Source organism: Caloenas nicobarica, chromosome 3, assembly GCF_036013445.1.
Source record: "Caloenas nicobarica isolate bCalNic1 chromosome 3, bCalNic1.hap1, whole genome shotgun sequence".
In the NCBI taxonomy this organism is placed as follows: Eukaryota; Metazoa; Chordata; class Aves; order Columbiformes; family Columbidae; genus Caloenas; species Caloenas nicobarica.
The window spans coordinates 32,329,770-32,344,290 of record NC_088247.1 but is presented as its reverse complement, the minus strand read 5'-3'; the positions used below and the strand labels follow the sequence as shown (position 1 = coordinate 32,344,290).

The 14,521-nt window shown below is 37.7% G+C and overlaps 1 protein-coding gene across 1 annotated transcript in view; it reads right to left on the bottom strand.

Annotated features, from left to right (window-relative positions):
* The window catches only part of LOC135986916 (regulating synaptic membrane exocytosis protein 1-like), a 170,808-nt gene that overhangs the window by 48,475 nt on the left and 107,812 nt on the right, over positions 1 to 14,521 (bottom strand). The window contains exon 22 of the mRNA XM_065631472.1: positions 13,169 to 13,335. Within this exon, the coding sequence (XP_065487544.1) occupies positions 13,169 to 13,335 (167 nt within the window). The remainder of the gene's footprint in view (positions 1 to 13,168; positions 13,336 to 14,521) is intronic.

Here is a 14,521-nt window from a genome sequence, read left to right as displayed (position 1 = left end):
TGTTTGGGGGTAAAAAGGATACATTATATTTTTTAAGCAGCTTAGCCTAACTGTTTTCATATATCTTTCTTCCAAGGCAATAATTTGGAGGCTATTGTCCTCTATTTCCCCCTCAAAAAGCAGAGTTGTGACTCAGGTTACATCAGTGTGCTTGCCCTTGCCTGAAGAGAGATCACCTAAGAAACAACATTACTTAATCACCAGACATGTTCAAAATGTTTCTCTCTTTAATGAAACTGAGAAGTGCACTAATTAATGAATCGGTTTTGGTGTTCAGTTTTGAGCCGCAGTGATTTGGACAATCAGAAACTAAGTAGGATTGTCAATTTACTTCAAGTATTGTGGTGAATGCTTACACTGTGGAGATTTTAGATGCAAATTGCCAGTCAGTTATAATGTTAGTTGCTTGCCTGTTAGTTACATCTATTCCTCAAATTTGTCAAATATGAAAAATTTAGGTAGGAATTTTCATACCTGGTTTCTGCCCAAGCTGTCAGCTGAAATACCATAACAGATTGTCTGGTCATTTGAAGGAATTAAAAAGAAAAACAAAACCAAACCAAACACCCACATTTTACCGTTGCATAATAAACAATTAAATAAATTCACTTCACTTCGAGAAGTACTTATGGCTGGTGCCTGACTAAAAGATACCAATGAGGTGAACCTTCTATTTGGCACAAACTGTTTTCTGTTCCTTTGAGTATCTGCAATGTTGATAAAACAACATCTTTAAGTCATAACTCTCATGTTAAGAGACTTCAAAGAGATCAACAGTTAAGATACCAGGTGACTTTCTATTACAAAGTGGCATTCTACTCACTCGCGGATCCTATTGCTAAATAGATTGCACATTTCCTGAATATTACTATTTCGCCTCAAGGCTAGAGGCAGAAAGTCGGTATTTCCCAGGAATTGCTTCTCTTGGCTAATCTGGATCTGGGAAAATTAGCCGTCCAGGATGCAGGAAAACTGCATCTTCTCTGTTGGCCATCTGGCATGACTCAAGACAAAGTCATCTGATTGGAGTGCAAAAAAGTGAGATGGACAATAATCCCTGGAAAGAGATTGGTTCATGGTGATACTGAAGCAGGAAGAGATTAAGAAAACTCGGGGAATAAATTCTTTTAATCTCTCCTTCTGATGACAAAATGGTTCCTAAATATTCCGAGACTGAACAAAAGCCTTTCCACCATACCATCGCAACTATTTATTATATTATGACCCTCCCATGAGATGGCCAGTTTATCTTTTGTAGCAACAAAACCCTCACTATCCTCTTGCTTTTGCAGAGAAAGCACACTTTTTTTCCATGGGCCATTCATGCCGTTTTGCATGGTGAACCCAGCAGTCATGCAACCTGTGCAATCTTTCACTAAGTAACTGGGTTAGATGAACCAGAATGTCAAAGAACTGTGTATGATTTTGCTCCAAAGATTGTCCGTGATGAGGGGATCGAATCCACAGCATCAAGCCAGAATAAACTGACGTGCAACAGGCAGCATACGGTCACCAATGAAGACATGTTTGAAGTGGTTTGTCAATCATCACACAAAAGCTATGGGCAGAAACCTGAAGAGATTGATTTCCCAGAGCAGTAATTAACCAGCTGAGCCAGATCACCCTTTCTCTTTCTACAATTCCCCCCTCATTCTCTAAACAAGTTCCAGCTTCTGCAACAAAGACAATTTGAGTTTTAAAGATGACCAACTCATTATGTGCACTGCCTTCATTTATCCCTGGGACAGGCCCATACCATGCACTGATCGAGGCAATTTCCATGGAGAGAAATGTGAAACTAATTAAATGAGTATGCATACACACAGAAAGGCCAAGTTTACGCAGGCAGGCTCACGTCTAGTATTTCCTATCTTTCAGCACTTAGCTCTGCACTCTTCATATTCTTTTAATATCAGTTTTATGAAAGTTTTCTTTAGTAAGCATTCTTTAGATTACACAAATTTGAATTCAGTGCTTTATGTCACTAAAAATATTCACATGTAAGCAGTAGAACTGGTGGAATATTTTATTCATATATGCAAGCAAAAATACTACTGCTTTTCCTCTGTTTTTTTTAAATATAACCATAAATCTAAGAACTATAACATGTTTTTTTCTTTCCATTTTAGGCTACATTTTTAAAGAAGTGATTTTTTATAAAAACATATTTTATTCTAATATATCAAGAACTGAAGAATGAACAGCCATAAACTTAACAAATCAGAACTGTTAAATTTTTCCTTTTTGTTTTCAGTTGAAGTATTTTAGACTGAGGGGCTTTGGTGACTTTAAATTTATTCTGACAGCTGTTCCAGTCAATTTGCTGGTCATTTTTCCATATCTGGTCAGTATCAATTTCAGTGAGTGTACAGAATTGCTTAGCCAGCCAAACTTTGTTAAAATTGTAGTTTTCTGACTTTTTGACATCTAAGTAAGTTATGTTGTTTGGAGGCACGGAGACTAACCATGACATCACAGACTAATGCAAGAGATCACTCTCAAACCAAATTACTATATCCTCTCTTCCAGAAAAGAAAACAGTCCCTATGGTAACTATTCTGTGGAGACACTTTTCTTCCCACTGCCTATTTCTACCCAGAGTTTCTTACGCTGTGTTATGGTTTGGGTAACCTGTCCTCAGCTATACACTATAACATTTCTTGACAAACTCTGGCCAGCTCAAAATGTGACAGTTCCTCTGTTGCCAACAGGAGATTGTTTAGATCAGGTAGAATCTGACAGCCCTACTCTCTGCTTCTCAGACAGCTGGGGATGCAGATGAGACAACAAAGTCCTAAATCTGCCCAATGCCGAAAAGGTTCCTAGAGAGGTTTGATCAGGCTTTTTGTTGCATAAACACTATTTTCTTTGTGAGAACAAACACTATTACCATCCTGAAGTTTTGAAAAGATGGTCCTTCATTTCTCAGATCTGATGACAGCTAGAACACAATTGTCCACATCTGTGAAGCTCTTAGTCTTTGCTAACCCTGCTAGGGAATTTGCATTGGCCACAAGCTGCATTTTGCACTATATTAAAATTGTATTATCTTTCAAGACAATTTGGCTTGGACTGTTTCGTCTTACATCTGTTTCTCATTTTTAAATTGTTGTATTTTAAGCAAAGTAGCAGTCATACCACTACTACTCAATACAGTTACACTGACAACTGAGAAGTTTTCCATTGGCTTGAACTTCTGGTGTGTGTAAAAAATTGAAGAGTAGTGTAATTGTTTAAAAGACCTCTCTGTATTGACAAGTATCAGTTCCCCCCTAGGGGAAGCTGAATAAAGGTATCAGTATCTTAAGCACACAAAATAGTCAAACTCCTAGCCTGTAAATAAAAAGATGAAGTAGTGTGCTTTTTAAGCTCAGATTTAAAATGTTACCATTATGCTAATGTTTTCCAAAGCATAAGGTTCTAAATAATCATTAAAAATTTACTAATTCTTGTAAAAATATATCACTATCTTGAGTACAGACTTTTTAAGAGTTTCAAGTGCTCTTTATCATACTCTCATCTGAAAGTCAAATTACTTTTTGGCTTACAAACTTCCAATTCAGAAAAAAGACATAAAATTGTGAACTTCATTTTTTAACTCAGATATGAAACTTCTGAGCTTTTAGCCTTGTTTCCTGTGCTCTTTACACAACCCTTACAGCTCCTATCACTCATCCCCTTACTGCCTCATGGTGGTGAATTTCAATCAGAACTGATCCATTGAGAAGGAGTTGGAGACACCAAGGTTTTACAAGTTTCGTGAAGTCTGCTAACTACGCAGATAAGAGAAAGGCTGCTATATGATCTCAGTATTTATCTATTCTCTTTGGTCTGCCAGCTGGCCAGTCTGGGTCAGGGAAGATTGTGGAGATACAGTGGAGGAGGGAGGTGACTGCAGTGTGGGCTGCAGGTTGTGACACTTCACTAATCGACTTGTTCCAAAATGTCCTGTATGCATGGCCTTTTCACTGCGATAAATAGGTTGCATTGCATTCATTTTTTTTTATCAAGCCTCCATATTTTATTTAATGTTTGTATCTCTTGTGAGCACAACACTAATGCAAACACGTACTAGGGACACACACACAAGTACTTAGAGATGAAACACAGTGCAAATGGGCATGTTAAATGTGGAAAGCCTACATCCAAGAAATAATTGAATCTAGCACCCACTGTTGATGGTCCTGATTTCACCTCTATTTTTTCTTGCAGTAGAAGTTTGATTAGCAGCTATGGAATAGACAAGTTTCATTGATGATTTTAAAGCATCCAATGCTTTGAAAAATACTGCTGCTTTTAATGCTACCCCATATGCCGTTCTCTGCATCATTAAAATTGAGATACTCTTTGGACTGAATAAATGCTAACACCAGTCACATAGTAAAATGCTAATTTAAACATTCTATTTTAAAATAAAGACTTTGCAATGGAAAATTCCAAGATGAAAAGAAATCTTCTGAAAACATAGCAGACATATGGCTATGAATCCAATGAGGGCTTTTATTGTTTATTTTTAATAGTAAGACTCATGGAAAGTCTTTAGTCTGTCAGCAGCGCTGGCTACATTATGGATGCTCCCATTCTAGCTGTGAGAGGGAAGATGTTCTCCATTGCAATATCAACTAATTAATCTCACTCAGTATTTAAACACAGAACTATAAACCACTAGAAGCCACTGCACAATAAACGTTGCTTATTACATTATATAAGACAATCAGTCTCTACTTAGTGACCCTAAATGTCTTGTTTACAACAGAAACCTTGATTACAAAGAAACAGTCATACACAGGCAAATTATCAGCAATATAATTAGTGTCATAAATATAGAAGTTGTCTTCTGGCATTTATAACATTCTTTTTTTTTCATCAAACTGGCATTCCATTACTGTTTTGGTCATGCTGAACAAAAGCTAAAGCACTATATCTTTGTTCTAATACTGACTTTAATAGCTTGTATTTAAAAATTACAAACAAATAATTGTTAAAAAATACTAGGGAAATAGAAGCAGATGGTCACTATTGCCATGTGCTTAATTAACTTGTTAATACAGGTGCTGAGACAGTCTAATTCCTGAGGCTAATGGGAACAGGAAAGGGCTTGACACTTCATTGCAACTGCTCAGTGCCATGCAGAAGTCCAGCCAGCCAGAATAAAACATACAAACAAGCGCTTAACATCAAGATTCAGCAAAGTGCTGCCATGAACTTGAATCCTTTTCTTTCCAGCAAAGCATGTGTGGCACAGCACAGGCTACGTACTTCACAGAACCTGAGCATAAATCACTAACCACAACCCTTCATCGGTTGTGGGGAACACACATTCACCCTTCACTGAAACCATCTGGTCCTTCTTGCACCTGTAGCCTGTAGCTCACTGTCTTGCCCTTCCCTTACTGCTGATGGTCACTCACTGCTGCTCGTTACTGTTGTGCAACAGAAAAAGCTATTAATCATCTCCCCCTTTATTCTCCACTCCCCACACACAGCTAAGGTGGCTGGTATGAAAATATACTTCAAACGCTCAGTTCCCTGCAAATTCCCCCCAAATATCCATCTTAGTACAAAGGTCAACATGACAAAAGCAAACACTGGGAAGAGAGATCTTTCAATGAAGAATCAGACCACTGTTCTCTGCTGGCTATCCATTGGTGACGTTCACTATCAATATACAGAGTGACTATTTAACCATTTTGAGAGGCCAGTTCACCAGGGAATCACAGCAATTTGAGCTCTGCGATAGTGCCTTGAACCAAAAATTCCTTTCTTCCATGAAGAAGAAGCTGGCCTCAACATTAGGTCAAACTGGGCCATTAACTCACTCAAAATCCTAGAATGAGGAACCACCATGCTTCCAAGTGCATGACAATGTCTCCTTTGCCAGACAAGGATCTGTGTTGACAGCATCTAGCACAATTACAATACCATCTATTTTTATCCAGAATACCAGTAGTGAGAGCTATAAAAATGAGGAGCATCCAATTTGGTCTGGTATACCCAAACGGATCTCTTGCATGCTGTGCTAGAGTACTGCATATTTCACTGCAACTTTATGTAGCTCGGTCCTTTCTTTATATTATATAATGTGAACTTGCCCTTACACAGGTTTGTGTAAGGAACATGGGATGAAACATAACACAAAGTAAAAAAAAATCTGTAATAGTCAACACATTTTTAGGATCCTCTCCTAGGTTTAGAGTGTGGCATAGTGAATAACCCACACAAAGCCAGTTTGGAAATACTTGGTAATTTGTTCCCATTTTCCAGGTGATTTAATTTTATTGATGAATGAACTGAAGTGTTCTGGTTTTGCTTCTACTAGTTCTGTCTGCAATATTTATAATAATAATGAAAAGATTTTACATTCTTGGTTTTTTTAAGGATGAAGAATCTTAACTATACCCTGTAGCACAAATTCAATATATAGATTTTAATTACTTGTGAAGTTAACATGAAATGAGTGTGTTTCTTTATTTCAACACAGACCTCAGTCTCATCAACCGAGATGCCTTGGCGTATTACGTTTTTCCTTGACTGTCATGACATGAAGTTAAGCTTGGCTCAGCTGGCACTGTGGTGCAGTACCGCTGCATTTCAAGTGAATTAGTGAGCTGACAAAGATGGATGCAGCCCTAGTCTAAAGAGAGGGTGGGGGAAGGACTGAAAAACTTTATTGCACAGGTCACATCACAAAGGCTTATGATTGTTACAGGCAGAACTTTTGGGAAGGCCGAGAAGAGGTCAGAAGACCCTTCAGACTCTGTGTACTCCAATCTCCCTCATCACCACAAATTTTATTAAACTAGCTCCAATGCATGATGTAGGAGGATGGAAAAGCAATTGGAGAAAACCTGTTTCCAATCTAGAGAGTGCTCTGTAGCTACATATCCTTGAGAGATCTTCTGCAGGTCAGTGCTGCTGTTTGTCCTCCACGAGACGGCAAACCTCCAGTTACTTCACCTGGCTCAACACTAAAGTCACTGACCATTTTATGTAAGAGAACAGCATAATAAGCAGCATGAAATGAAACTCTGAAAAGAAAGAGGGATCTATGTGCACAAACATTACTAAGTAAGAGGGAGCTACAAGCACAGAAAAGCCACCAGTCAGAACTCACCGTTTCCCAATGAACTCCAAGCAGAATGTCTCTGGGCAGGTCTAGAAGCGGGGAATGGAGAAGTCTTACTTGAGTCACCGGGAGCCTTTGCCTGGCTTAAGAGTTTGCAAGCTCTTCACCTTAAGAGCTTGAAGAAACTGGCTCCACAGTAACTAACAGGACAAAAAAGTACAACAGCATAAGGAGGGGGACACTATCCTGTGCTAGGGAGTCTCCTACATCTACGTAAAGCCAGCAGACTCCTCTTCCAGAAGTGTGAGCTTTCAGAACTGTCACAGTAACTAGGAAAGTCCCCAAATGCTTTGAAAAGAAAATATTTAAATGACCTGATTTCTAGTTAGCTCCTTGCATGAGAGTACAAGCAGCAGAGGAACATTAGGTTATTTTCACAGAGACTGACATAGACATAGCAGGGGGTACTTCTAATCCCTGCTGAGAAACTGGAAGAATTGTTGGAGTTAAGCAAAAACTGAGGATCCTAAAAGTTAATGTTGCATGATACTCTAGCTGTATTATCTTCAGTTTCACAGTGACATTCAGACTTTTAGTGCGAATCTTCAGTCATGGTCAAACGCAACTTTAATAAGCTCATTCATTTTAAAAGAAATAAATGTACAGCAGGTTCATGAATTAGCAGACAGCTCCTTTTCAGTACAAAAAGTTAAGGATATTTGGAAACCACAGTTTATATCTGAAAGCTAATTTGGATTCACCGTATCTTCTCGCTCAGTAAGTATAGCTAATCAAAACTACAAGGGGTTAGAAAAAAATATCTCAGTTTCTCAGATTTCCTCTTGGTTGAAGTGGCAAGGAGAGCCTGCAGAGGAAAGGCCAGAAGCAGGGTGCCAAACAGAACACTGTACCATGGTCCACATTGGTATCAGCCAGCTCTTCATGCATGCTTGGTACTCGAGGAGAAAGGACTCTGAAGAAGATACAGGGAACTGAAGAAACCATCCAGATGTAACTAAGCCTCCAAAGGTACAGCTTCTGACATGGTTACAGTTTTTGACCATTTTGGCCAATTGCTGCATAACCGGCACAACCAAGTATTATGGTAATGAAAAAAGCAAATGGATTCTTCCATGTGTTGGTTAGGGCAGAATTAATGACACTGTGCAGGAGACCTTGTCTACACTACTGGTCACAAGAATTCAAGAAGGTTTCATTCAAACTGGAAACTGGCAGAGAAAGGCTGCTAGGATGACCAACAAAAGAGAAAGGATATAATATGTAACTGAGTAAAACAACAGCTAGTTAAACCATTCGGCTACGATTGCTTGCTATGATGCCCCATGGAGTAAATAGAGCAAGAAAAACCTATCTAAACAAGATGCCAATATTGGCACAGGGACAAATATGAACAACGTGTTTAAACTCCCTGTGAATAAATTTACCCTGTAACAGAAAGAAACTTCCAGAGCATGAAAGAAATCAGATTTGGAAACCTTCTGAAATAAGTGGGTGCAATGGAAAATCGTCAAGAAGTCCAGGTATCTTTGCATAAGCAGGCCCCTAATGAAAAATGATGCAATGACATCACTGGGCATAATTTTTAATGAAGTGAGCAAACGTCCTTCTTTGTCTGATCAAGCCCATATGGTGCTGATTTATAACCATGTGTTTAACGTGAATTCTTACTTATCAATCATTTGCATTAAACCATGAAAAATTTCCTCCTGCTCCATTTAGGATGTGAGAAATGTTCCTGAGTCATGTACAGTAACATCTGTAGCATAGACAGGCACAAAGTATTGCTTAACTGTATTATGAATACATAAACACCATGACTGATGAAAGCAAACCTCCATAAAGAAGGAGTGGTAATCTGACTTCAGTCATGAAATATGCACCAACTCCAAATGCTATGGCAAGACTAACTCATAAGTCTGATTCTGATTCAAGCCAAAAGTCCCAGAACATTTTGTTCCCACAACAAAAATTCCTGATATTTGTCTGCACTTCCACTAGAGAGCATGGCAGCCAACCAATCTTCCGAGGATGGTAACAAGAAAGATGGTTGGAATAATTTCATATAATTTCATATGCAGACTAGTTTATCCACTCATAGCCACTTGCTACAACATTCACCTGAAAATGCTAAACAAATTAGAAATGTAGAAGCTATTTTATGTACTTCTATTTAGACATTGCATCAATCATAATTCGCTCTTGCAACCTATTAGAAGTGTAAATCAACAGTCTCCAGACTGAAGATTAACTAATGGTATTTTCTATGCATGCTATGTCACAGCTTTCTGACAGATAGTTCAATTACAAATATAATGTACGAATGGAATCAGTCTTCTGCCTTAAAAGGTTTAGACACAGTCTTGTCATTAATGGAAAGGGAAGATTTTATTTCATTCTCTCTATGTTACTAACTTCTTCAACACGCTCAAGTTTCCTAATACTACAAAACTTTAAATTTGGGAGTTCTGACCCAAAGAATAGCTAGAGTGTTATTTAGCTATTCCAAGAAGATGTACAGTATTTCTGTGTTGTTCTGCATTGACTGGTTTTATCCTTGCTGTACAGATACTGTTTCATTCTATAAATGCTATACATTATTAAAAGCACAATGTAATTTGAATGTAATGTAACTGAAGGAGTTACTCGGTAAAATTAAAAATTGCTGAAAACCCCCACAAATTGTTCTACGCTTATAGATAATACCCATAGACTTTAGAGTCCCAAGAAAAATGTGCTTTCAGGTTTTAAAATCTTTACTGTTTGAATGAAGAAAAAACAATTTATAAAAACAGGATAATACAGAAGACATTGTCTGAAGTGAGGGAGAAGAGAGACAGAGAGAGATCAGTTCTGCCCGGATTGATGGGGAAAAGGCATTAGCTAGATTTTTTAAGGTTCTTTCCTTAGTCAGGAAGCTGTTTGTTCTGGCAGGTGAAGTAAGTGGTGGTGGTGAAGTAAGTTAATATAAACCACACACTATGACCTGAAACTTTGGTCCTTTTAACATTTAAAAGTAATGATATTTTATACAAAATTCCAACAAAAATTTGCCTTCTTAATGACAGCCCCAAAGAGGACAGGACCTTTCATTTTAATATGTCTAGGAGTTAAATTTATATCCCGTTTTACAGATGCATTAACATAAGGGATGATGGTGTTATATTGACTAGCAACATTAACTAAAACTATTGCTGTCTTAAGCTGGCACACTTCACATTCAGAAATTTGACACCACGGCTCTTAATATGAATAACCCGTGTTTCTTAGCTCAAGTACAAATGCTAGAGGAGCATAGTTGCACTTCAGGTTACTAATTTGAACTCTTGAGTTCTCTCCAATCACATTTCTCCATTTAATTTGATTAACTCAGCCCTCAGGTCAAAAGCCCTAGAATTCATTTCTCTCTACTTAATGGAGAAAGAGACAGAGATACCCTTTCCAAAGGTGATGCAGACCAGGAATCCCGCTTGTGTATTCTGCATCTATGTATTTTTCTTCTGGATACAAAAGGCACCTAAGAACACCAGCTAAAGGACTTAGTTTACTGAGATGGCTAAAACTGGGCCACCTCCTTTGAGTTACTGTATGCTTAATAGATTCTTCATAGCACTCATCTCCAGAAGGTATCTGAAGAACAAAGGTAGGTGCCTAAAATAGGCAGTTCAATGAACTTTGTCTTTAAACTTAACATTACACCTGTCTTTGACACCTATCTGAGGATGAGGTGAAGCATCCAACATAATTGGTGTTTGCTTTTTTTTAATAATGACTTCGGGAAGTTAGACAAATAATTTAACAAAAACCTAATTTTTATGTGAATTTCACTGTCAATACATAGTTTTTAAGGCTAAAGTTAAACAGCATGAATCTCGGTCAACCTTTTCCCCAAATTAAATCTTCCGTGTAACAAGTGAACTGCACAAATAATTTACTAAAGACTATGTGACAGAGGCTACCAGTACAGGCATGGGAGAGCAGGAAGCTGACTTTGTCTCAGATCATCAGCAAAATGCCTTCTCCTTTTCTTTTCTTCAACACCCTTCTTTTCGTTCTGACCTCTTTTGGTATCTAATTACCAAGATACAAGATTTTTGCAGGGCTCTAAAGCCTTTGACCTTCTTATAGTGATGATAGACAATCATGCAAAAATAAGTGTGGACAACTCAAATGGAAAATTTTGAACCACGGATGTTAATCTGCTGGATACAATGTTTTCCAGCATAACATTAAAATTATTTTAAATTTCACTCCACTGCAATTAGCCTATTTCAACAAATAAGTGCAAAGGTAGTACATTAGGCATGTCCCACTTATTTTAACAGGTCTTGCAGTGGAGCAAAACCACTGCCAGCTTAGAAGAAAAATGTTGAAAGTTATGAGTAATTTATGAATCTATTAATTTCTTCCTCACATTTCTACTGAATGAGCTGCACTGTATATTATCACTATACATTTTATTCACTATGGAAGTACTACCTGAATTTAGAGAAAATGAAAGCAAGCAAGTATATAGTGTCTAATCTCTGTGGTATGGATTCTGCGGACTGTATCAGAATGGGAGGACATCTGAATTCTATTTAGATCTCACTTTAGGTGTTTAGAATGAAGCTGAACTGGAGTTCCCATTGCAGACATTTGGTTTTGTACACTAGTTGGCTAATCCTGTACCCAAGGTGCTCTGCTATTAGAATGGAAGAGGTTGAACAAAAGCAAGGACTTGGCCCCAGGTTTCTCCCTTCCCAGACTCACATGAGGCTACTGTTTCTCCTGGTTCTAATATTTGCGATCAGACATCCTGAATCCAAAGAATATTTCTGATAAAATCTGTTCAATGCAGAGATATTTATGGGAAAAAACCCTATTTTGTTCAACCTGCCGAAGATGAGTGACAGGGCCTACTTGAGAAAATTCAATGTCTAGGAAATACAGGTATTTTGGTATGACTAAAGGCCTCTGTAAGAGACAAATCCTGAAAAGGTAGGACACAACGAAATGTAAGATTTAAACATATGAATTGAAGTAACTTTAAATGTTCTGGTGAATTGTGGATTACTGCAGCTGTCAGGTTATAATTTCACCAATCTGAAACATGATTTTGAAAACCCTCGTGAACTTTCCTTAAAAAAAAAATGAGGTGTAGCTAGTTCATACATTTCTGAGTTTCCCCACCACCCCTTCCCGTTACATGAACAGATCAAAAAGCCCACAGCTGAACTTCTCAGATAGTGAATCTGCCTACAAGTGTTCCAAAGTACTAAATGATGCCATCTAGACTTTCATCAGACTGATTTCCTCCATAGAGATAATTTTTTAAATAGTTCTTAATTCTTCTTGTGTCTTATAACACTTTCAGTAAATTTTTTGAGAGTCCAAACATTGGCAGATGTAGTCATAGACTACCAAACCAATCCTACAGCCATTATAGCTGGTGGGAGTTTTGTCATCAAGTTAAATGAAGACAGGAACCAATTTGTGTATCTAAAAAAAGCACTAAACCAAGAATAGATTATTATCAAGGATGAAAGAGATATTTGATTATTGATAATGCAAACGAATTAAACTACTTTTGAACTGGAGATATCAAAATTACTATACAAATATTTGTTTCAAATCTAGTAATTTATCATATGCATGAAAACAGCACAATAAAAGCAGGTAGGTAAGGAAATAAATACATAGTTTGAAAGAAAGAAAACCAGAGCTTTTATGAAAGAAAGTTCTTTAGGTAAAAAACCTAATGATATTTCTGCTGTAGTACCTTATTGGCTGTAATACCTTATTTTGCTGTAACATCTTAGAGATTACAGTGATAGCCAGCAACGAGATAATAGTGTGTGTTCAAGTTCCACTTGCCACAAATACACTATTCTGTCATCTCATGGGACGTTTGCTTTCTGTTTCAGATGCACAACTGCATCTAGCAATGGAAGACAGATTATTTTCGCATAACAGATTATATGCATGTAACATTTTTCTTAAATTATTATGTTGTCGTCTTCTAATTTCAATAATTTCTGGTTGCATTTTGGCACTAAATGCAAGAGGGGGTGTGATACAATTGAAGCTGCACTGAGAACTCACCTGATTCTGCCCCGAGGGCGTTCAGATTGCTCTGACATAAAACTTGTGCTGCTGAGGCGTGAGGCACTGCTGGTTCGGGAAATGGCTGACACATCACTGACATCACTATCTGATGATTTGGCAGAGACGTTATCACAACTTCTGTACTGATCTGTTTGTATATTATACTAGAGATCAAGAAAAGAAAGGGTGAGGAGTCTCATCAAAACATAATGCATATATTGAGACAACAAATGACCTAAGTACGACAGTTCTCTCTAACTCCTTTTAGATCTAACAAAATTGTATGAAATTCAGAGAAAAGCCTATATTAAATGTCTTTATGCCTAGTGACGAAACCAAACATGGTATTTATGGACCAAATAAGACACTTGAAATAAATCACAGCACTGGAACTGAAATAGGCTGCTGGTTCTTTAGTATACTGGAACTATAGTAATGAAATATTTATGCAGTGGACAGGCATCTTCTCAAGCACATACATAACATTTATTTGACTATAGAACCTTTTCTCAGTTTTTCAAATATTAAAAAATATGCTTATGAAATACCTGTACAAAGTCCGTCTGGAACAGGAGAACTGTGTATGAGTCTGAATGAAATGTAATGATACATGAAGCTGACATTAGGGATTGATTTCAATACCTAAGTTCTATCAGAAAAGGGAAAATACATTTTCTGCCTCAAAATATTTCTTTGTATCATGACACTAGAGGACTAGTCAGGCAGAAAGCTAACTCAGCAAAAATAGTATTTGTTTTCAGGCAGATCAGTTCCCTGATCTAGTTGCTTTTACATATGCACATGCATGACAACTAGCAGAAGACCCAGCAGGAGGAATATGTGGGCAGAGGTAGAAGGTATTTCCCTTTTGTTAACAGCAGAAGCTTGGATCAGTTAAAACCAACTGCAACACCACACCATCCATTATATAATGCTCATGTTACTCACATCATCATTCAGACATGCATAAAAGGAAGCTTCAATCCCAGCAATGTCACACTTACCTAAGTCTTCAGTCACACAAATATGAAGATCAAATCATTGTCTGGTTCACAAAAGTAAACCCACTACCATTAGAAAGCAAGGTACCCTTGGCTGGGAAGTGACTAAACCAGGGGCATACTTCCCATGGCATACTACGGGAAAACTATTAACACATGGGAACACTGGGCAGTTTTTTACATGACAGTCCAGGGAGTTCATTTTCTGGATCTGTGCTCTGTAAAACTGCAAGTCATAAAAGTTTATTTATGAACTGCACACAAGCTCTGACAGTCTGTGAATATCCCCAGCTCAACTAGGCACTGGGTTGTAGGCTGAGTCAGTTGGCAAATGTCATGACTTAACTCT